General features: G+C 41.3%; 2 protein-coding genes across 2 annotated transcripts; one reads left to right on the forward strand and one right to left on the reverse strand.

Moving 5' to 3' along the window:
- Window positions 1-223: 223 nt before the first annotated feature.
- parp1 (poly (ADP-ribose) polymerase 1) lies at window positions 224-25,126 on the forward strand. Its single transcript, XM_046836712.1, has 23 exons — window positions 224-512; window positions 3,968-4,130; window positions 4,988-5,103; window positions 6,001-6,215; window positions 12,161-12,257; window positions 12,386-12,502; window positions 12,917-13,093; window positions 13,209-13,386; window positions 13,471-13,611; window positions 14,358-14,594; window positions 15,122-15,187; window positions 15,290-15,422; window positions 17,446-17,641; window positions 17,736-17,864; window positions 18,900-18,983; window positions 19,114-19,236; window positions 19,923-20,051; window positions 20,134-20,232; window positions 20,934-21,086; window positions 22,208-22,335; window positions 23,136-23,197; window positions 23,282-23,396; window positions 24,036-25,126. The coding sequence occupies exons 1-23, from the start codon at window positions 390-392 to the stop codon at window positions 24,115-24,117; spliced, it is 3,063 nt and encodes a 1,020-aa protein (XP_046692668.1). The 5' UTR covers window positions 224-389; the 3' UTR covers window positions 24,118-25,126.
- LOC124376960 (adenosine receptor A2b-like) lies at window positions 6,489-7,640 on the reverse strand. The gene has a single exon (XM_046836183.1). The coding sequence runs from the start codon at window positions 7,638-7,640 to the stop codon at window positions 6,489-6,491; it is 1,152 nt and encodes a 383-aa protein (XP_046692139.1).
- Window positions 25,127-25,137: the final 11 nt, after the last annotated feature.

Consider the following 25,137-nt stretch of genomic DNA (forward strand, 5'->3'; position numbering starts at 1 on the left):
AATGTATATATTTATGTGCCTTATGTGGCACTGGATTCCATCACAGAGCAAAGGAACGAAATGACAAAAAGATTTGTTCATTTTGATGAACGAGTCTCAAAGAACCGATTCATTCAAACGATTCGATCTTGGCCTCACTACTGAAGAAGAAGCGAGCGCGAGGCCAGCGCGAGCAGCTTGGCGCCAAATCTAGAGCTCTGGGCTCGATTATTATTTCAGCCTTCGTAGGAGTGGCGTCGACGAGTACCGTGTTCGACTAGTCAGGTCTGGTAGTCGGCCGCTGTTGTGAGTGCGAACACGCGGGCCAGTGACTGTTTGTGCGCGCGCTCCCAGATTATCTTTCATCGCTCGTTTAAAAACAAACAAACAACAACAACAACAACAAAAAGATGGCGGACTCCCAGGACGACAAGCTTTACAAGGCCGAGTACGCGAAAAGTGGACGCGCTTCGTGCAAGAAATGCAAAGAGAACATCGCGAAGGACTCGCTGAGGATGGCCATCATGGTGCAGGTAATGCGAAGGGGCTCAGCCACGGGAACAATGTGCTCACGAGGAGGGGGGGTGGGCTTCAGGTTTACAACCAACAAACACGCGATCGATTCCGGCTTTTATTTGCAATATTTCATGTGCATTCGATGTTTTTTTATTTAGTTTGCTCCTGCATTGTAATCCAGTATGCACGCATGCGCACACGAGTCCACAATCATTGCCATACTCAGTCTTTATTTGTTATTATTATACGTCAACATTAAAACTGAACACATCCAAGCTATCAGAGATCACGTATGAGATGTAAACAAACAAAAAAAACGTGTTCAACAACCCAGAATATGTTTCAAAGAATCTAAAGTATCCAGCTTTTGCTTTAATGACTGCTTTCCCAGAGGTGTTGAGTGCTTGTTGGCTGCTTTTCCTTCACCCTCCACTGAAACTCCTCCCAAAACCATCTTAACTGGATTTCGATCGTGGAGACCAGGTCATCGGATACAGTTCTCAATGTCCTTTATGGACAAACCGCTCTTGTATGACATAAAAGTGTGATTTAATCTTGATTAATCGGATTAAAAACTTGTTTAAGCAGATGTTTTGCTTATTGTATTGATATAAAACCCTAATTCAGGGTAATGTAGAACAGTATACTTTAATAAAATGCCTCATATTGAGTTTGACTTCTTTATTTTGAGATTTTATTAAGATTATAGGGGATGTTTGAGGAGTCCTTGAGGGATTTCTGCATGAACAAATTCAAACAGTTGATTCTCTTAAAAAAAAAAAACAGCATTTGAGTATTTAAGGTGAATCTATTTATGTAAATCAACATTTATATTGTTTTTAATCATTGCAGATAGCAAGTTGACAACCACCGATGAATGCCGAAAGCACGCTTAGTTTTTGCTTCTTTTTTTTTAAAGTGAATACTTCGTTGTATAAAATCGTATGGCTGCAACAATATTGGTCCCTGCAGCGATTCAGGAGATTTTAGTGTTTTCTTTGTCACATGCGACCTCTGTAAACACCTCAGCCAGTACTGCAGTTGGGCTGCAACAACTAATCGATAATGAAATTTGTTGTCAATAAACGCCATTATCGATTAGTTGGGCTGCTCACGTTACTGGTTAGCGTGACTGTAAGATATCACGGCCGCTTGTGAAATGCCGAAGAGTGCAGTGTTAACCAGCAGCTGGAAAAAGTGTGCGTCCCAAGTCATCCAAGGCATGGGAGCATTTTATATTAAATGCAACAAAGAAGACTGTCACCTGCAAGTTATGCAAAGCGTTGCTTATGTGGGATGGAAGTACCACAGTGATGCACTACTTCTTCTTTTGGCTTCTTCCTTTAGGGTTCAACTACCTGCATGTCTTTCTCACCACATGCATAAACCTCTTTTCCTCCTTCATGGTAGCTTCATCCTCAGCATTCTTCTACTGATATACCCCATTGTCCCTCCTCTGAACATGTTCAAACCATCTCAATCACACCTCCCTCATCTTGTCTCCAAAATGTCCTACTTATGGTCCCTCTAATAAACTCATTTCTAATCCTGTCCATTGTTGTCACTAACAATGAAAACCTCAACATCTTCAGCTCTGCTACCTCCAGCTCCACCTCCTGTCTTTTACTCAGTGCCACTGTCTCTAATCCATACATCATCTCAGGTCTCACCACAGTCCTGTAAACTTTACCTTTCACTCTCACAGATACTCTTCTATCACGAATCACTCCTGCTATTACTCTTCTCCACCCACTCTACCCTGCCTGCACTATTTTCTTCACTTCTCTAACACACTCTCAATTACTTTGCACTGTTGACCCCAGGTACCTGAACTCCTCCACCTTCTCTACCACTTCTCCCTGCAACCGCATCACTCCACTGCCCTCCCTCTCATTCACACACATGTGCTCTGTCTTACTCCTACTGACTTCCATTCCCCTTCTCTCCAGTGCGTATCTCCACCTCTCCAGGCTCTTCTCAACCTGCTCCCCACTCTCACCACAAATCACAATATCATCTGCAAACATCATAGTCCACGGAGACTCCTGTCTGACCTGGTCCATCAACCTGTCCTTCACCACTGCAAACAGGAAGGGGCTCAGAGCCGATCCTTGATTCAGTCCAACCTTCCCTTAAACCAGTCTGTCGTTCCTACTGCACACTACTGTCCTTCTTCTCCTTTGGCCAACAGTAGCCCAATTACCCTGTTGGCTAAAGATACCTGTGGCAGTCTTTGGTAACCCGGGCCTCGACCGATCCGCTTTGAATTTCTACACCATTTTCACATAAGGAGGACACAGTTTTTACTCACTGTGCTGATGTTTTAGATTCATCCATATCTGGGACGCACACTTTTTTTCTGCCGCCGGTTGACCCAGTACTCTGTTATATCGGAAGCAGCTGTGTTACGCTAACTTGTTACGCTAAGCAGTCATAACGCATGACGCATTCGTTGACAACTCATTTTGTTATCAATTTTATGAAATAGTTGTTGCAGCCCAAGTTTAGGGTCATTGTCCTGTTTAAAAACAAATGATCCAATTTAGTTCAAAACAGAAAGGATGGCATGTCTCTGCAAAATGCTGTGGAGGCCATGCTGGTTAAGTCCTTAATTTTGACAAAATTACCAACATTGTCACCAGCGAAGCCACCACAGCTGCTTCTCCACACATCACAGTGGGAACCACACATTCAGGAACTGGCTTCACCCTCTAACAGTTTTCAGATGATAATGTCCATTCTTTGTATTTCTTCGCCCAAGCAAGCCTCTTCTGCTTGTTGTTCTTACAAAGTAATGTTTTTGTTTTGCTTCAATTTCAACAATGAAGGCTTGACTCCACACATTCTCCTCTGAACAGTAGATGTTTAAATAGGTCAGCCACTTGAACTCTGACAAGTAGTTATGTAAATCTAATTTGAATAAACTTATCCTCTGCAGCAGAAGTAGCTCTTAGTCTTCCTTTCCTGTTATGGTCTTCATGAGAGCTTGTTTTTTCATAGCTGTTAGTTGTTTTAAAGCCTGCACTTGGACATATTTAGGATTGACTGAACTTTTGCTCAGTATAGATAGTGTCTTTTCTCTTTAAGTGTTTCTTGCCATAATATGGTTTTGTACAGTAGTTCTAGTAGCACTAATAGGACTATTTACTCTGTACTTACTCTTTCTTCTGCACAAGACCACTGATGGTCTAAAGCATGTTAAGAAGGCAAGAAATGTCATGAACTCCTGATAAGACACTACTCTGAGAGATTTTCAAGATGTCATTAAAGCTAAAGGTGGCTACTCTGAAGAATCGATAATTCCATACGTGTTCTTTCATAGTTTGGATATCTTCAGGATTAATATAGAATGTTGAATATAATAACGTTCGAGAAAATCCACTGAAGGGAGAAGGTGTGTCCAAACTTTTGACTGCTCTTCTCCCGATACTGTCTGTATAGTCGATGTTGATTAAACTTTGTTCCTTCACAGTCGCCCATGTTTGATGGGAAAGTGCCGCACTGGCATCATTTCTCCTGCTTCTGGCTGCGTGCAGCCGCGCAGTCGACGTCCGACATCTCTGGCTTTACCGATCTCCGCTGGGAGGACCAGGAGAAAGTGAAGAAGGCTATTGAAAGTGGAGGGTCTGTTGGAGGTGAGTCTTCTGAATGAGTTTTGCCTGTTAATTATGTAATGCTTATAATTGTTGGATAATTAAACCAATGAACCCAGAGGTTTATATGAACATCTAGAGGGACAATACGACTCCTTGTGCAGTTCCCCATTGTCTGCAAATTTAGTTTACATAGTAATGTGGTTTGATAGAATAATGATAATTTCCCAAAACAAGAACATGTGGAACATTTTATTTATTTATTTATTTATTTATTAGACATTAAAGCATTTTTTACTTTTGATTTTTTTTCTTTCAGGGTTTCTTTAGTCTGTTATAGGGTCTAAAAACAAAGTCTAAAATGCAAAAATCTAAATTTTACGCCTGCAAAGGTCCTTAACTCGCTAGGTCTTTGAAATTCATTATTTATGGGATTAAGAAGGTCTTAAATTTGACTTAATGAAACCTACAGAAACCCTGTGGCACTTTTAACAATGGACATTGTCTCAAAGCAACTTTACAGGAAAAAAGAGTTGGATAAAAGAATGTATAAAGGTGCTTTATACTTGTCGCATGCACATTTCAGCAGAGTGAAATTCTTTCTTCAAAGTTAGGAAGCTGGGGGCAGAGCGTAGTGTCAGACATGATAAAGTGCCCCTGTAGTACCTTTCTCAAGAGCCCAACAGTGGCAGCTGGGGCTTGAACAACTGTCCTTCCAATCAGTAACCCACTGAGCTACCATTTCCTGTTTATGTTTAACGCCTATAAGTTTGTTTATTATAATTGTACGTTTATCCCTGATGAGTGAGCCAGGGTCGTCTGTGGTAAGGAAATACTCCCTGAGGAAGAAATCTTGTTTTTTTTCTAAATGTGTGTTCTATTGTCCTCTGTTGTGGCAGGTAAAGCCGGCCGAAAAGGAGCAGGTAAAGGAGAGAAGTCGCTGAACGAGTTTGCGGTGGAGTACGCAAAATCCAACCGGAGCACATGCAAAGGCTGCGATCAGAAAATCGAAAAGGTACAAAACAAACCTGTGGTTTTATTTCTTGGTGATAAAAATATAAAAAAGGCAGGAAAGGGTATAATGTAAAATTTCATAGTTTGAAAGCAAGGCAAATTGGTGGTAACAGTGGTATGAGGAATCCTGAAGAGGAACCAGTCTCAAAAGTGAACCCATCCTCATCCCCGGACTTTCGATCATGAGAGTTCCATCATTGTTGAGACTATCAGCTTGGCTATTCCAACACTCTATGGTGGTCATTTACTGCATTGATCAATACCACAATCATCGTTTATATAGTTGGTGTAACAGTGTGCATTGTCATTTAGTGGAATTTGTGGTTTCTGGGGCTCTATTTTAAATTTTTTAAGGTTTTATTAGAGGTTGAACAATAGTGGATTTTACCGATAGCTAGGTTGGATCTTACTTGCTGATAACCAATACATTTTAAAATGGTTACTGGGAAAAAAATAATATACAACACTGTAAAATAGTACTGAACTTTATTACAAAAATAAGGACAGAATCATGAAAATGTGCTAAATAAATATGCATATTAGATTAAATAATGAGGAAAATAAGACTTGTATTCTAACTGAAAAAAAAAATTAACACTCCAAATTACTAAAAAGTCAAATCCAAAATAATAATAAAAAAAAAAAAGACACTTTAAATAAACAGCACGTGGTGTCAGTGATTCGCCTCTAGAGGCCGCGCTCGTGTTATATGTATGTATCTAGCAACCCGGAAAAACTATCGCTATGAATTTTTGCTGATAGTTCCGGCAAACAACTATCGGTGCCGATTAATCCGCAAAACCAATGAATCGGTGGATCTCTAGTTCTTATTTTACCCGTGTCATATTTATGAGCTAATCATATTATAGCTAAGCCTGTTTCCTTTCAACATTTTCAGGACCAGATCCGTATTTCGAAGAAAGCTGTAGACCCAGAAAAGCCTCAGCTGGGCCTAATCGACCGCTGGTACCACACGGCCTGCTTTGTGAACCGACGTGAGGAGCTGGTGTTTAAACCCGAGTACAGCGCCCCTCAGCTAAAAGGCTTTGCCGCTTTGCGTGCTGAAGACCAGGAAGATCTAAAGAAGAGACTCCCGACTGTCAAGAACGAAGGGTGAGACACTAACACTGGCATTAAACACCCAGTTACTCATTTCAGCTCCTTTTACACAGCATTGCTCTCGACACTGCGTAAAATAAGATATATTTGTATATAGTGTACTAGAACTAGTTTTTATTGCAGATAAGGTTTTTATTATGTAACAGTAAGAATAATATCCACAATTAGAAAACTAGACATTTGAAATCTTGAATCAGTGATGCAGCAGATGAGAACAGTCAGTTCAGCCATTGCTTGCTAATTAGATTGCACGATAAAAGCAGGAGATCATGATTTGTGTACGGTCGCTATGCGTCCATCGTCATGGAGATTCTGTCCGTCTTGGCTGCTTCTGCAGCACAAGAAAATACCTTTAAAGGCCTCCCTGAATGACTTCATCTTGTACGCATAGAGAAAAGGGTTTACTGCGGAGTTGGCGTGTGAAAGGATGATGGCGGTGAACAGGAGGGGCAGGGGTACGTAGCATTGAGGGCAGAGCAGCAGGAAGCAGTTGATGATGTGCAGCGGGATCCAGCAGACAGTGAAGAGGAAGAGCACGAGAAAGAGCGACGTGGCCGTCTTCATCTCTTTCTTGATGTTGGTGGCGCCCTCGCTGTTGGCCTGGCCTCCGCGGTCCGCCGCAATCCTGCGCATCTGCTGCTTGACAGTGAGGAATATCTGCGCGTAGATCAGGAACATGACGACGAGCGGGGTCAGAACGCATGCGAAGAAGTTGAAGTACACCATGTAGGTCATCTCAATCACGTTGACGAAGAAGCAGAAGCCGTCCGCAGGCGGGGTCTTGTACCAGCCCATGAGCGGGACCAGGCCGATGAGGAACGCCAGCACCCACGTGATCAGGATGACGAGCAGCGCGTTGCGTGGCGTCATTGTGCTGTGGTAGCGGAAGGGCATGAAGATGGCCACGTAGCGCTCCACTGCCACTGCTAGCAGACTGAAGATGGAGCTCTGAGTCAGCATGATGAGCACGGACAGCATGAGCAGGCACAGGTACAGGTTGTGGCGTGGGATCCCCAGGCCGGTCATGATGGCGCAGGGAATAGCCAGCGCCCCCACGCACACGTCCGCCACCGCCAACGACACCAGGAAGTAATTAGTGACCGTGTGCAGCTTCCGATTAAAGGCCACCGCGGCACACACCAGCAGGTTGCCCACAGTGGACAGGAAGGCGATGACCAGCTCGGCCACCATGTATGGCACGTCAAAGGACGCCGGCGTTTCTCCAGGAGTGGTGGTCAAAGTAGTCAGAGCCAATGTGACGTTAGTCTGTGGCCAAGAGACTGTTGACAAAATGGTCGGTGTCGTGGATTTACTGTGAGCCAGAAAACTGTGGTTTTGGTACGAGGTGATGTTTAGGATGGTGGTGTTGAAATAAAGTAGAGCTGGTGAGAGGCTGGTGTTCATAGTAGAGTCATTCATTATGAACTGTAAAGAAAAATACAGAGAGGTGTGCATTGACACATTGGCTACCAAAAACAGGGATTAAAATTATATATAAATTTTTATTTTTTTGGCAATATTTTAGAGAAATTACTATTATAATTAGGATAAAAAAATACATTTGCAAAATTTTAGATGTATATGTGTAACATGGGACATATCGTTTTATTTTAATTGTTTTAGTTTAGAGATGCTCAATGTAGGAAACGACGCTTTAACCATAACTATTACGATTCCTGAAATCATTTGTACAATGGGTCGCAATTCACTATATGGACAAAAGTATCTGAAATCGGACTTTTCCCAGCCCATAGGTGTCTTTTCTCCAAAATTTTACCTCAGGATTGGAGGCCCAATGCCAGATCCATGAAGGGGGTGTGAGTTGAAGTGGAAAATCTTTCGCTTTAAAGCTCTGACCTTAACCCCTATTGAACACGATGAATGTGAATGTTGACTGCACCCCAGGCCTCCTCACCTACATCAGTACCCGACTTTTACTAACACACTTAAGGTTAAATAAATCTCCACAAAAGCCTAGTGGAATATTTTCCCAGAAGAGTGGAGATTATAACAGTAAATGGAGACTAAATGTAGAATGAGATGTTCAGAATGGTCAGGCATCCACAAACTTATGTCTATATAGTGTGTTGAGTTGCTGAAAAACCGCCAGCTAAAAAGTCAGCATTGTGTAAAGAGGAACAGATTCTTAGGTTAAAGCGAATAACATTTCGAAATCAAAAGAATGTAAATTGTTTCATTTTTTTTTTTCTTTTGTCAATTATGTATGAATATTTTTAACATATTTTCAAGTTGGCCTACAGTTATTTTATTAAAATGGTAAATGAAAAAAGGATATCGCAATCTAGGAAATCACAGGAAAATGTAATGATCTTTAAAAGCGAATTATTTATTTATTTATTTATTTTAAACCCTGCAGATATTTTTTCAATGACCCATTGTCAAATCTGATTTAGTTTGGACTGTTTAAACTGAACTCTTTTCTAGCTAAGCAGCATGTAAATTTACATAGTGTTGCCACTGTTCGAGAGATTTAGTATTCATATATATCAGTGGTGGATGAAGTACACAAGGCATGTAGTTGAGTTAAAGTAGATCCACTCTGTAAAATGTGACTCCAGTAAAAGTAAATGTTTCCCTTTTAACTTTCACTTTAGTAAAAGTACAAATGTTTTTGCCTTCAAATGTACTTAAGTATCCAAAGTACTGATTTATAACTATAATGTTTTTATTATAATTTTTATCACAAGATTCTTCACTTAATCACCTCAGTTTATGTGAAAAGTCTCGAATGTGACTCTCAGCACACTGATCTATTAATAGAATGATATTAATGACTCACTTTCTTTTCAACTACTTCAAAATAATCACGTAAATAAGATCATGCGTGTTGTGGCAAGTTCGAGTCTGGAGTTTCTTCATTATTTATTCCTCTCTAAATCTTCTGCTTGATTTTGAACTGATGCTGAACTGTATGTTGGTGATCAGTAGATACACCAAGCGCCAATCAAAACAAGTTTAATACAGAACGAGCGCTTGACCCTGATTGGTTACTCGCTGCATGTTTGACCGGTTAAGTTTTTATACTCAAATATAAAGATACGACTGATTTCACAAAATGTAGTAAAATATTTGACATTAAAATGTACTGAAGTTACAGTAAAATCTCCCCGAATGGAAACTTCAGTAAAGTACAGATACATGAAAAAGCTACTTAAATACAGTAACAAATTACGTTTACTTCATTACTTCAATACCACTGGTATTAATATAGCTGATGTTATCCATTATTCATATATTACTACAATCAGTAAGATCGTAAAAACCACACCACACTGTGAATATTGCGTTTACAACTTAAACTTTTTTGCTTTATAGAACAAATGTACGTTTTCTATTGACATTTTTTTTAAATTGGTTTATCCTACATAGTGCTCTAATGCATTATACAGTTACTGCATGTAGTGTACAAAGTATTTCTATAGACAAATTCTTTTCCCCCAACTAAAACATCAGCAAGAATTGAGCGTCATCTGGTGTCACATTTATACTAATAATGAAGCTGTTTGGTTTAACTCCTGGTGCTGTTTTCAGTTCTTTTTCTCGATTCCTTTTCTCCAGTTTGTCAAATTCATCTTGTGCCTCGACTCATTATTCGAAATCATGGTTTTTACCATATTAACACACACCCTCTCCTTTGAGCTCATTATGAGATGTGTATAAAAGCGGTCCTCACTCTGTATGGAACTAGAAATGTGTGTTACTATGGTTAAAATTTGATTATAAGCAGCGTGTTCAATAGGGACACTGATTCTATCAAGGCACAAGATAAATTTGTTGAACTGGTGAGGGAAAAAGCAAGTAGAAAATGAGAACACCAGCAGTTTTGTAATATTTGTAAGGATCGAGAGTGTGAGAGATGTACTTACACGGTCGCTGTTTTTCCGAAATGTCCCCAGAACCAGTATGCGTCTCACTGCAGCATTTCTGTACGCGCTTTCAAAAAGCAGGACTGTCCTGTATCTTTTCTGCACTTCATCAGAAGTTACTTTTCTAAACCTGCTGCTCTGTCACTTTACAATTCCCATCATCTATCCTGTGTGTGTGTGTATGTTCAGGGCTTCATATAAGACTTGCAGTTTCCTTTGTTTGTGTTGTTTTTTCCACCGTGGGGTCGTCTGCGGTCCTCAGATACCCTTCTGTATATCTTTGGAGTCATTAGTGACCTGTCTAAGGGGTAATAAGAAGCAGAAGATGATGGAATGGGGAGTCCCATAGGTGGCTCGTCTGTAGAAAGGTGATTTAATTAGTCATGTAACGTCTGTCAGGAAGCCCCTCCCCCGGGGCTGGAGCGTGTTTGGACGCGATCCGTGCGCTACTAATGAGCTCCACTGATAAATGTCCGTGTTTGCGGCGTGTTTTTAATAGTTTTCGAATTTTCAATTCAAAGAGATTAATCAGGTAGAAAATACTTTTTTTCAATTTTTTTTTACTTAAAAGCTTTGGGCTTTTGGCAGTGAGCTAATGATTTGGATGTTTCATTTACATTTTAGCGATATGGATATCGGTACTTTTGGATATCACTATCGATACTACTCTCTATTATTTGGTGCAAAAAGACGATGTGAAATCTTTTGTGTTTTTATTACTGCTGAACTTTTCTATTGCAGTTTACAAATTCCTCCAAGTAAACAGAAAAAAGCACAACGTGCATTTTTTAAATAAAAAAAAAGAAAAGACTTAAAGTATATGCATACTATGAAGTAGTATGGAACTTTTAAAATAAAGAAAAAAAAGAATTGTTTTGTAAAACTTTGCTAAAAGAAAATAAATAAATATATATTAAACATTTAATATAGTGCTTTCCATGCAGTGTGCAGTCTCACATGTAAAAACAAACAGCACGTGGTCAATGAATCATCAATGATTAGCTCTCTAGGGGCTGCCCATTTAATGACCACAGACCTTCTCAGCCGCTCCAGCAAACCGGAAAAACTATTGGTATGGAATTTTTTTTTTTAAACCAGGGTTTTAAATTTGCTTTTCTAGGTCTTAAATAATTAAATTATTAATAAAATGTTAATTTTACGTTGTCAGTGTAACGCTACCTCTAACGCTTATTGAAATTCTTATCCAGCACTATGATGTAAAATGGATTTTATTAGATTTTTTACTCTGGCGGTGTGCGTTTGGTGATACAAAAACCAAATAAATTTAAGGCTTGGTTAAGGCCCTTTGCTAACGTGTGTGTTTGATGCTATTCAGGTTCTAAATTTCATTCTTAATGGTTTAAAAAAGTCATAGATTTGGTGAAATCTGCAGAAGCCTGACAATGTCAGCCACATAATGACATTCAGTTACAGAAGATGACAAGCAGCAGCTTCTAATTTGACATTAACACCGAAGTATACAGAGATAAAACAAATAAAGTATCGATAACTGTACCCTTTGTCTTGAAGCTTAGCTATATTCCAGTATTGACCCAATTACATACCGGTTCATAAGATATCGGTTATCTGTACCCATCTCTAATAGTGATTTACTGAAATTACAGCATATGCTTATGGGAAATTAAATTCCTGGAGATTCACTTTCATTATATCTTTACACAACCTTTAGCCACCGCTCGAATCAACTTTGGGGGTAACTATGGACAATCAACTGTCCTTTTCCTCATGTTACTAATGAGACATGCTCTTGTCGGTTCCTTCTCTACAACATCAGAAGGATTTGGCCATATTTGCAAATATTTGCATTTCTGCTAGATGCCATTTCGCTGCATCCATCCCATCCCATGTGATGCAGCTTTACAGAAGCCATGTGGCACCTTTGAGAAAGAGAAACATGCATTATTGGGTCTCTTTATTGTTAAATAACAGTTAAGGAAACTAAATGCCTGTGATTGGTACATTTTAAATGTTTAATTTTTTTTAAGCTTGTTGTCTTAAGCCCTTTCTTTCTGTTTGTTTGTTTATTTGAAGGAAAAGGAAAGCGGACACCGTCGATGGAGACGCGCTGTCTAAGAAGCAGAAGAAAGAGGAGGAAGAGGAGAAAAAAAAGCTGGAGATGAAGCTGAAGGTTTGTGATTTGCTTTGAGTAAAGCTTGAAAAAACCAACGCCTGGTTTCAGTCCTACGTTCGGGTTTTCACAAGTCCTCTTTGGTTTATTGGTGTTCTTCATCTTTTACTGTTTTTGGTGGCTTTCAGGAGCAGACCCAGCTGATTTGGGGGATTAAGGACAAGCTGAAGAAATTCTGTTCCACCAATGACATGAAGGAGCTTCTGATTGCTAACAGCCAGGAAGTTCCTGCAGGAGAATCCAACGTATGCTTTATATCATGCATTAATATATAGTTGACATCAGTGATACAATCTGTTAAAGGCCTTTAATTGATCTTCAACCTTAAAGTAATATCGAGTCATATCAAAGAATTCTCTGTATGACCAGACGTATTGTACATACACATGTGGTTCTTGCCCAAACTGTTACCACAAAGTTGGAGGCACACAATTGTGAAGTATGTCTCTGGATGTCCAGCATGACAATACCCATGTATAAAGCTTCCAGCTCTATGAAGATCTGCTTTGCATGGGTTGAAGTTGAAGATCTCCTGCTATAGAACTCTAGTCGTAGTACAGGGACTTAAATCTGGATTGTTACATATTTTATTATATTTCAAATATTTAATTGTGTACGTGTAACACCCAGTGGATTTCTCACGATCATGTGATCGACAGATCTTGGACCGTCTGTCGGACTGCATGGCTTTCGGCTCGCTGAAGCCCTGCGAGACGTGTCAGGGACAGCTGGTGTTCAAGAGCGACGCTTATTACTGCACAGGAGACATCTCGGCCTGGACGAAGTGCGTGTTCAAGACTCTGACGCCTAACCGTAAAGACTGGGTGACTCCGAAGGTCAGTCCTTGTCTGGGATGTACAATTAAAAATGCCTAGTGGTGTTCTAAACTCTGTAACAGAGCTCATGCAGATGCTGCTATGAGTGAGTTTTTGTTGCTCTGGATTTGTTCAGGAGTTTCATGAAATCCCCTTCCTGAAGAAGTTCAAGTTTAAGCGCCAGGACCGCGTTTTCCCCAAAGAGTCTCCTGCTGCTGCTCCTTCTGCATCATCCACGGCTGCTTCGGCTTCTTCCTCCATGGCTTCCAGCACCTCCAGCTTTCCCACTGAACTCCCTACAGAGGTGCCCTCAGGTCAGTCTTACCTCAAGCTGATTCCCAAAGAAAGTTTTCCTCAGACCGATTTCTTCGATTTCACTGTGTTCATTGTGTGTGCAGATAAGCCTCTGACCGGGCTGAAGGTTCTGGCAGTGGGGAAGCTGAGCAAGAACAAGGACGAGCTGAAGACTGTGGTGGAGGAGCTCGGAGGAAAGATCACCGGAACTGTTAGTAAAGCCACATTCTGCCTCAGCTCCACGAGTGAGTCATTTTAAACATTAAATCTACTATTTTAATAATATTATACAGTATATAGACAGAAGTTTGACACCTGAGCATATGATTTTGAGCATCCCTTTACCGATAGCTAGGTTGTATCGTGCTTGCTGATAATCGATTAATCGAACGATAGTTTTCAATTGTATACTGGATAAAAAAATAAACACATAACACTGTCGATGGTACTGAAATTTATTTAAAAAAACACTGACTCATGGAGATGTGTATCTGCAAGAGTGAAAGGGAAAGATTATAGGACTGTGGTGAGACCTGAGATGATGTATGGATTAGAGACAGTGGCATTGAGTAAAAGACAGGAGGTGGAGCTGGAGGTAGCAGAGCTGAAGATGTTGAGATGTTCGTTGAGAGTGACGATGATAGACAGGATTAAAAACGAGTTTATTAGAGACCATGTAGGACATTTTGGAGACAAGGTGAGGGAGGTGAGATTGAGATGGTTTGGACATGTACAGAGGAGGGACATGGGGTATATCAGTAGGAGAATGCTGAGGATGGAGCCACCAGGAAGGAGGAAAAGAGGAAGTATTATATTAAAATAATAATGTTTTTTTTTTTTAAATAAAGAAAAATTGCAGTCAGTGATATGGTAATATTTTCTTATGCAAATATATAGACTCCCAGTGTCTGCTTGTCCATAATTTCCTTTAAAGTAAATAATATGGGGGTGTCCGAGATACTTCTCTCATCTTTCGTCTTCTGTATTTCAGAGGAAGTTGAAAAGATGAGTAAGAAGATGGAGGAGGTGAGGGACGCCGGCGTTCGCGTCGTCTCCGAAGACTTCCTCACCGATATCAAGTCCTCGGGCAAGGCGCTCCGAGAGCTCATCTCCCTGCACGGTATCTCCCCCTGGGGTGCCGATGTGAAACTCGAGGCCCAGGCATCATCAACGGCTTCGAAATCCACCGGAGCCGCCAAGAGCCAGGGGAAAAGCAAAGAGGACGAGGGTCAGAGCCGTGATTTGGTTTCTCGCATGTCTCACATTAGATTGTAACATTTAGGGCTTCAAGCATCTTTTATATTTTAAATAAAATGATTCAAATTTAAATTAAAAAACATGAATGGAGTTGTGAAATTCTAGTCTCAAAAGACATAAGTCCATGTTTATATCAACCAAGACTTTTATTTTTTTTATTTTTATGTTTTTCTGCCATTTAGTTGTCATTTAGTTGTTTTTAGCTTGCTGCGACCTTATATGGTGTTAGAGGTGTGGCTAAATGAGCACAACATTTCTTTGATTTAGGCTCATTTTGGATGCAGAAACATTTACATTTATACTGTAGTGTATAATTGATAAAATATATATAAACATTTATATACATTTTAATTTACATTAATTTCCATAAATATTTTGAATGGGGACTTATAGGCCCCCTGGTGGTTAAGGTGCAAATGCGACCTTTTTAATTCTTTAAACATTATTTATTTATTTATTTTCTTTATATATAATTATATATTATTACCGGTTCCTCAGGTGGCAGTAAATCGAAGAAGATGAAGTTAACAGTTAAAGGCGGAGCAGCAGTTGATCCAGATTCAGGTAACACACTCTTCTTTTTCGCTCTATTGTACTTTATTCTGGTCATTCACCTTCTCGTTTGTTGATGTACCTTGGATTTAATAACTCCTTGTTGTTGCTCAGGTCTAGAGAACTGCGCTCACGTGCTGGATCAGAACGGAAAGATCTACAGCGCTACTCTCGGGCTGGTGGACATCGTCCGGGGAACAAACTCATACTACAAACTCCAGCTTCTGGAGGATGATGTACAGAAACGGTGAGGGACCACACTGGGGGTTTATCTAAAATAAGATGTAAATGCTGCATTTCCCTCTGTCTTTCTAGAATAAATTATTAAACACAAGACTCAGTTTAGTGGCAGCTCACAAGCCCAAAACCCAAAGGGTCCAATAATTTTAGTGACCATGTGGAGAGTGTTTCATGTGTTCATGGTGGTTATGGTGGTAGGTGGGGGTTAGGGTGAGTGGGTGGTTATGGTGGTAGGTGGGGGTTAGGGTGAGTGGGTGGTTATGGTGGTAGGTGAGGGCTAGGGTCAGTGGGTGGTTATGGTGGTTGGTGGGGTTAGGGTGAGTGGGTGGTTATGGTGGTAGGTGAGTGGTTGGGGTGAGTGGGTGGTTATGGTGGTTGGTGGGGTTATGGTCACTGGGTGGTTATGGTGGTTATGGTGGTAGGTGGGGTTAGGGTGAGTGGGTGGTTATGGTGGTAGGTGAGGCTAGGGTCAGTGGGTGGTTATGGTGGTAGGTGGGGTTAGGGTGAGTGGGTGGTTATGGTGGTAGGTGGGGTTAGGGTGAGTGGGTGGTTATGGTGGTAGGTGGGGTTAGGGTGAGTGGGTGGTTATGGTGGTGGGTGAGGTTAGGGTGAGTGGGTGGTTATGGTGGTAGGTGGGGTTAGGGTCAGTGGGTGGTTATGGTTGTAGGTGGAGGTTAGGGTGAGTGGGTAGTTATGGTGGTGGGTGAGTGGTTGGGGTGAGTGGGTGGTTATGGTGGTAGGTGGGGTTAGGGTCACTGGGTGGTTATGGTGGTAGGTGGGGTTAGGGTCACTGGGTGGTTATGGTGGTGGTAGGTGGGGTTAGGGTCAGTGGGTGGTTATGGTGGTAGGTGGGGTTAGGGTGAGTGGGTGGTTATGGTGGTAGGTGGGGTTAGGGTCAGTGGGTGGTTATGGTGGTAGGTGGGGTTAGGGTGAGTGGGTGGTTATGGTGGTAGGTGAGTGGTTGGGGTGAGTGGGTGGTTATGGTGGTAGGTGGGGTTAGGGTGATGGGTGGTTATGGTGGTAGGTGGGGTTAGGGTGAGTGGGTGGTTATGGTGGTAGGTGAGGTTAGAGTGGTAGGTGAGGTTAGGGTGAGTGTGTGGTTATGGTGGTAGGTGGGGTTAGGGTGAGTGGGTGGTTATGGTGGTAGGTGGGGTTAGGGTGAGTAGGTGGTTATGGTGGTAGGTGGGGTTAGGGTGAGTGGGTGGTTATGGTGGTAGGTGAGGGCTAGGGTCAGTGGGTGGTTATGGTGGTAGGTGGGGTTAGGGTGAGTGGGTGGTTATGGTGGTAGGTGAGTGGTTGGGGTGAGTGGGTGGTTATGGTGGTTGGTGGGGTTAGGGTCACTGGGTGGTTATGGTGGTTATGGTGGTAGGTGGGGTTAGGGTGAGTGGGTGGTTATGGTGGTAGGTGAGGGCTAGGGTCAGTGGGTGGTTATGGTGGTAGGTGGGGTTAGGGTGAGTGGGTGGTTATGGTGGTAGGTGAGGTTAGGGTCAGTGGGTGGTTATGGTGGTAGGTGAGGGCTAGGGTCAGTGGGTGGTTATGGTGGTAGGTGAGGGCTAGGGTCAGTGGGTGGTTATGGTGGTAGGTGGGGTTAGGGTGAGTGGGTGGTTATGGTGGTAGGTGAGTGGTTGGGGTGAGTGGGTGGTTATGGTGGTTGGTGGGGTTAGGGTCACTGGGTGGTTATGGTGGTAGGTGGGGTTAGGGTGAGTGAGTGGTTATGGTGGTAGGTGGGGTTAGGGTGAGTGGGTGGTTATGGTGGTAGGTGAGGTTAGGGTCAGTGAGTGGTTATGGTGGTAGGTGAGGGCTAGGGTCAGTGGGTGGTTATGGTGGTAGGTGGGGTTAGGGTGAGTGGGTGGTTATGGTGGTAGGTGAGTGGTTGGGGTGAGTGGGTGGTTATGGTGGTTGGTGGGGGTTAGGGTCACTGGGTGGTTATGGTGGTAGGTGGGGGTTAGGGTGACTCACTATCTTTCTCTCTCTTTCTCACCCTTTGAACCACCACTTCCCCCCTGAATGAGTATTTGTTGTCTTCTCAGATACTGGGTGTTCAGGTCCTGGGGTCGAGTCGGAACAACAATTGGCGGAAACAAACTAGATAAGTTTTATGACAAGAACTCTGCCATGGATAACTTCCGCAGCGTATATGAGGAAAAAACAGGCAACTGCTGGACCTCGAGCAGTTTCACCAAACATCCCAACAAGTTTTATCCTCTGGAGATCGATTACGGACAGGTCAGACGATCTTCACACCGGTTCTCAGGACCGTATTGAGATGGGTGTGGGACGTGTGTTTGAGTGTAAACTCTGTGTCTTTGTGTTTCTGCAGGATGAGGAAGCAGTGAGGAAGCTGACAGCCAGCAGCGGCACCAAGTCTAAACTCGCCAAACCAATACAAGAGCTCATCCGCGCGATCTTCGATGTGGAGAGCATGAAGAAGGCCATGGTGGAGTTCGAGGTGGGACTCAAGTCTGAGATCATAAAAAATATTCAGCACATTAGGAGATATATGTGGTGTTTCTGTTTTTCTCAACACACAAAATGTCCATTTCTCTTTTTTTTGTCCTCTTTCTGTTCTCTCTTACTATATTTTACTGTTTGTCTTTTTCTTTCTGTCTATCTCTCTCCTTGTCATTCACTGACTTTTCTCTCTCTCTCTCTCTCTCTCTCTCTCTCTCTCTCTTTTTATTTCTTCCTCCTTATTTTGTAACATCCTCTCTCTCTCCCTATATTTTATTTCTTACTGTCATTTTCCTCTCTTTCTTAGATTTCATTGAATTTTATCTCTTCTTTTTCCCTCTGTCCATTTATTTTTCTTACCTCTTTTGCTCATTTAATTTGTTCATTTAACTTTAAGATCTCTGTTTCAGCTCTTCCTCTCTTTTCTCTCACCATCTATTTTTCTTTTTCTTGCTGTCTTTTTTTTTTAGCTCTCACTTATTCTTTTTTTATCGTGTATATTATTTTTGTCTGACATTTTGTCCCCCTTTCCCCGCCTCACATTCTCTCCTCTTTTTCACCATCTCTTTTGTTCTTCTCTCCTCTCTTGCTTTCTTTATCTATTTCAATCTCATTCTTTCTTTTGCACCATCTCTTTTCATATCTCTCTCCTTTCTCTTTTGTTCTATTTTTAGCTTTCTCACTTTCTTTTTTTTATATCTGTGTCATGTACATTCTCTCTTTGTTCGTCTTTTTATTCTCTATCTCTCTCCCTCTCTTGCACTCACATTCTCTTTTCTTTCTCACAGTTTCTTTTATGTTCCTCTCCACAGCTTTTTTTTTTTTATTTACCTCTCTCCTCTTTTTCTGTCTATTTCTTTCTTAATCTCTATTGCCCTCACGTTCTGTCCTCTTCTCTCTCTCTCATTCATTCTTTCTCTTTTTTCCCTCTCTTTTTGTCTTACTCTCTCTCTCTCTCGCACACAGATACAGCACAGGTGATTCTGCTACTGTAACTCAATGTGTATGAATATGTGAACCTTTTTCTCCTCAGATTGACCTGCAGAAGATGCCTTTGGGGAAACTAAGTAAGAGACAGATTCAGAGTGCGTACTCTCTCCTCACAGATGTTCAGCAGGTCAGTCTCAGTCCTTCACATGCACTCCAGTAACTCGAATCATGATGCACAAATCTTTATTATATAGAAAGAACTGTGTGAGAAACTGATTGTCACCTAGAATGTTTGGTTCTGTCTCTCTCCGCACCAGGCCGTCTCCGATGAAGCTTCAGAGGCTCGGATTCTGGATCTGTCCAATCGATTCTACACTCTGATCCCACACGACTTTGGCATGAAGAAACCACCACTGCTGAGTAACCTGGACTACATTCAGGTGAGGCGTAAGGATGGGACGGGACTAGTAATATAAATAAATGCTCAAGAAGCTTTTATTGTTATTTCAACTATATATATCTGATGCAGTACACAGTGATATAAGACAACTTTTCTCCAGAGCACCGAGCCCCTAAAACAGAGCACCGAGCCCCTAAAACACAACAGTGTTTTTCCAGCATGTATTTGTATTTATTTATTTATCTCATGATACAATCCAATTCACCCCTATTACTATGCAGTGCGATCAGATTTCCATTCGATGCAGTGGAGAAAATGATACTAAAATGTATATTGCGTTGGTTCAGACAGACAGCAAATTAATTTATTTAAGTGCCTGAAGAAAAAAGATGAAATAAAACCAGATGCTCTTTTCCTGTTGTGTGTGCAGGAAGTTACAGCTCTACCTCTGCCATGTCAATCTGTATTCTATGTGACTTTCAGGACACGCCTCGGTCTCCGTAGTGTTGTGATGCGTCTCATTCAGATTGAGAAATCAATCAACATATCAAATTATCTGTCACTTTCGAACTAATAAAAGTGTAGCGCATCTAATAATAATATGTAAATAAATCGTTGATTACCGCAAATGCGTTCAAAACGATGCATCACGATACAAATGCCAAATTGTATCCGATACACACTTTTTATGTAGTGTACACATTTCTAATATACACATTTACGCAGGCCAAAGTGCAGATGCTGGACAACCTGCTGGACATCGAGGTGGCGTACAGTCTTCTGCGCGGCGGAGCCGAGGACGACAAGAAAGATCCGATTGACATCAACTACGAGAAACTCAAAACCAAGATTGAGGTTTGCTTCATACTTTCTGCTTTCAAAAGTGAGTGTTATAGCGACGTTATAGTGAAGTTTGGTGCCGTGTGTGTGTGTGCAGGTGGTAGATAAATCTTCAGAAGAAGCTCAAATCATTCAGCAATACGTGAAGAACACCCATGCCGCCACCCACAACACCTACACACTCGAAGTCGAGGAGGTAAGAGGAGTTCCTTCACACACATCTGGTTGTTTACAGCTCAAATATTTGTGTGAATCTTTTTATTCCTGCACCTTGTACCTTTGTGTAAGGGTCCAAACACCAAAGGATGTCGTTATCTACATCGTTTTTCAAAGGTTTTTGGACACCTGACTATAAGATTTAATCCCCATTTGCTGTTCTAATAACCTCCACTCTTCTGGGAAGATGTTCCACTAGATTTCTGTGGAGATTTTTGCTCGTTCAGGTTTCGGTGTCTCTCTCAGTATCAGTATCTTTCTCTTTTCCTCATCCCCTATCTCTTCTTCCTCTTACTGCATTTTGTCTCTCTGTCATTCACTGACTTCCTTTTCTCACTGTCTCACCTTTCCACTCTTTCTGTAACATCTTTCACTACCATCCCCCAACCCCCCTCTTTTATCCTCGTCATGTGTCTCTCACTGTCTTTTTGCTCTCTCTCTCATCACCTGTTTGTTCTTCCATCTCGCTCTAATAGTGTGTAAATTTCATACTATGTGCGTGCCTCCAGCTTTGGAGAAGAACCACATTTGGATGACAGTCTGGTGTCCCAATACTTTTGGGGTATATAGTTATAATGTGAACACATTTTCTGATATTGAGCACCAGGGACAATTTGCAAATGGTGCTTGTACCCCCATTTTCAGCTCAAAGCAACACATAACACTATTGTATCTGTTCAGGTCTTTAAGATCGCCAGAGAGGGCGAGTACCAGCGTTACCGCCCCTTCAAAGATTTACCCAACCGCCAGCTCCTGTGGCACGGCTCACGCACCACCAACTACGCCGGCATCCTGTCTCAGGGTCTGCGCATCGCCCCGCCTGAGGCTCCTGTGGTACGTATGAAGCGCTTTCCATTGGCACTTTTACACACCTGCAGGAAATGTGGAGCTCTGTTCATGAACATTAAATGCCCAGTGTGATACATGTGTGTATGAGAGATTCCTCGAGGATTTGTCATATACACATAACTAGTACTTCACTGCAGAACCATAGGTCCAGTGGGTGGAGTCTGAAATATTCTGACCCCTCCTACTTGGACATATATGGTTTAAAAAATCCAGGGAATGAAGACAACCTAGTGTATGTTGTGTAAAAGTGTGTGTGTTCTAGCTCATTATAGTCGGGTTTATAGAAGGACCTGCTCCTGCTTTGGTTCTGGAATGATGATTATCATTAGGTGTAATAAACAACGCACATGATGTAAAATAGTACTGGACTTTATTACAAAAATAGACAAAATTTACTGAAACAGGAAAATTTACTGAAATTAAATAAATTACTGTATTGATTATTTTAATAAATATTAAGAAAAAAAGGCATGTATTCAAACTGAAACAAAAAGTAACACTCCAAATAAATAAAAACAGTTACATCCAAAATGAATGCTAAAAAAAGGACGTGTCCGTGATTCACCTCTAGAGGCCGCTCTCGTATTGTGTAAGGCAACCTGGAAAAACTATCAGTATAGATTTTTTTTTTTTTTTTCTTCATTTATTTATTGGTGCCAACTAATCCAATTAGAAGTTCATGAGTTCAAATCCCAGCACCAGCAATCTACCACTGCTGGGCTCTTAAACTAGCTGTTTATCCCTCAACTGCTCAGTGTATAAATGAGATCATTGAAAGGATAAAGGGCATCTGACAAATTCCAGTATCATGAATGCCTTCAGATCATAGAGACGATGAGTATCTGCAGGAGAAGAAATTTTATTAAATTCATTTTTTACTTGTCGCATGTACATTACATAGCTGCATTCAGAGTGCAGGGTCTGCCATGATACAGTGCCACTGGAGCACGGAGGGTTAACGGCCTTGTTTAAGTGGCTCCAGAGTGACAGATTGAACCCCAACCCTCTGATCAGTAACCCAGAGCCTTAACCACTGAGCTACCACTTCCTTCCACTGTACTCTATTGTAAGACGTCTCTGTTGTTTCTTCCCCGTGTGCACTATAGACTGGTTATATGTTCGGTAAAGGTATATACTTTGCTGACATGGTGTCCAAGAGTGCAAACTACTGCCACACGTCCCAAGCGGATCCCGTAGGCCTCATTCTGTTAGGAGAAGTCGCTCTCGGTAACATGTAAGTAATTTCAATCCCTGCTTTAATTACAGTCTGTTATTCAGAATATCTAACTAATATATATCTCTCACAAAACTGAGTACACCCCTCACACGTTAGCATTCATTTCAGGGACAATACTATAGAAATAAAACTTGGATATATTTTGTAGCAGAGCAGATTTACTGTCCTTTAAAAATATCTTAACATACAGCCATTATTGTCTAAATAACTGGCAACAAAAGTGAGTACACCCTCAGTGAACATCAACTGTTTTGCACCATTGTTATGTAGCACTGCCTTAATCCTCCTGGGCTGCTTAAGAATGTCACCGTACATGTTGGAATCTATGTTTTCCCACAATGAACCGCAGCTCCTCAGTACCAGCAGCACTTATGCAGCCCCAGACCATGAGTATACCACCACCATGCTTCAGTTTTCTCGGTTCTTTTCACCAGGGCGTCGCCACACATACTGGGCACCATCTGAGTCAAACAAGTTTATCTTAGTCTCATCAGAACACAGGACATGGTTTCAGTAATTACTGCTCTTGGGCAGGTCGTCTTCAGCAAACTGTTTGCAGACTTTCTTGTGAGCAGCTTTAGAAGAGGCTTCGTTCTGGGGGACGGCCCGCAAACGTTGCAGTGTGCGAGTGTGTGGCATATAGTCAGCACTAGAATTTCTATTATCTCTTAAAGATTTACTAAAGTGGTCAGTGAAATGTGAGGTGTGTACTTACTTTTGTGAGATACTCTGTGTATGTGTGTTTATGTATATGTTTATTTAATCATTTATTGATTCTGTGTTCGCTCTTATTAAAGTCATGAACTTAAAAAGGCTTCCCACATCACAAAACTACCGAAAGGGAAACACAGTGTGAAGGGTAAGAAATCCTGAATTTTCCTCCATCTTCACTATTCAGTCTTCCTGATCATCCCAATAATACTCTGGATGTCTGATTTCTCAGGTCTGGGAAGGACCGCCCCCGATCCCAGTGCCACCACGACTCTTAACGGCGTGGAGGTGCCGTTGGGTAAAGGGATCAACACGAACATCGACGATACCAGTCTGCTCTACAACGAGTATCCTTTCCACAGCGTTCTGGTTCTTAAGGGGTTTTTTCCTCAGCTTGTTGTGTTTAATATGCAGAAAGAAGGCCATTGCAGATCAGAGGCACTTTTATATACATATCAGACTCTCCTTTATTGCCATGTACAAGGAATTTTGTCATGGTGTCTTGTCATTTTATTAATTGGTTTTAAAAAGGACTGTAAGAATGTAAAATAGTGTGTTTTTAGTTATGTATTTAATTAATCTGGCCTTAGGATTGGTGTGTTGTTTTTTTTTTTTTTGGATTTCACATTTTGTCCCCATTTGCCATTTTAACAACCTCCACTCTTCTGGAAAAATGTTCCTCTTGATATTTGTGAAGATTTATTCAGCCACAAGTGTGTTAGAAAAGTCAGGTACTGATGAAGGTGAGGAGACCTGGGACCAAAGGTGTTAAACAGCTCTAGAGCAGGAGATCTTCCTCAAGCTTATGCCTTGCAGTGTATTGAAACCAGTTCTAGATTTATTTAAAACCACTTTTAAGCTGAAAAGTAGTACGCTAATGATGACAGATCAGAACACGATGGTAAATTTGTTCATTGTATTAATACATAAGATGGAAAAGATTGTCACGTGTTGTGGTGATTTTTTCTTAACTTCCGTTCCTCCAGGTATATTGTGTACGACGTTGCTCAGGTGAACCTGAAATACCTCCTGAAAGTCCGCTTCAATTATCAAATGTCCCTCTGGTGAGAGACGCCTTTGAGCAAACCCTAATCTCCACACCACTGTCCATTCCTGATCAAGCTCTGGTCTCCACAACACCCTCAAGACTGACGAGACCCCCGAGTTCCTGTCGTTTATTCAAATCTGCTGATTTTAATACCCAGCAGCATGGGATGACTTGCACTGTTCGAGTGAAATGCCTTATGATTTGTACCGTCATTTCAATTATACAAATGTACCGCTGTGGGATTTGATCAAAACCGAGGGGTTTCTATGGAGATTTCATTTCAACAGTATTAGGTAGAAATGTCTTCCATTAGTTTTCTAGACGTTTTTTCTTTTTTTCTTTTTCCTTACGTTATCGGCAAGCTTTTTTTTAAATCGTTTATCCTCGCAAAAATTCACGTACGCGAAAACGGGACGACGTACTGTACAATGTCGGTAGTAAACACGTTCGCACGCATAAGAGGAACTTTTACTAGGATTCCTGGTATTTTAGTATGTTTGTGTACCTCAGATTTATTCTTTTTTCAGTTTCTGACATTCTTGAGGTATAAATGGTCACGTTGGTTCAATTTCAGGTAGAATTTAATAGATTGCTTTCATGAGAAAGAAGAGCGGTTTGTGAAATGGCTTTGCAAAATGGTTCAAATCTCAATGTTTTGGGTTTTTGAGTTGGAAATATGAATAAAAGTAGTACTTCAGCCCAGAATAGTTGTTTGGATCCGTTTCCTTTGGAAGCATCGACTTGAATGGATTCCTTTTTTTTGTAAGGGGAGAAATCCATTGCGGATTTTATATAATGCCGAATATGCATATTAGTGTTTAATGACTTGAGATGTATATTTTCTCAATTGTTTCGTTTTTTTGTTTGTTTTTTCACTTGCTTGAGGTCTAATTGGTCTCGGTTGAGTTTCAAAGTAAAGCAGAACACCTTGTTCGAAACGGTTACCGATCTATTGTAAAATAGTTCAAATCTCAATTTGTTTTGTTTTTTTGTTGGAAATATAAATAAAAGCAGTACTTCAGCCCAAAATTGTTGTTTGG

The sequence above is a fragment of the Silurus meridionalis genome, chromosome 23, assembly GCF_014805685.1.
Source record: "Silurus meridionalis isolate SWU-2019-XX chromosome 23, ASM1480568v1, whole genome shotgun sequence".
NCBI lineage: Eukaryota > Metazoa > Chordata > Actinopteri > Siluriformes > Siluridae > Silurus > Silurus meridionalis.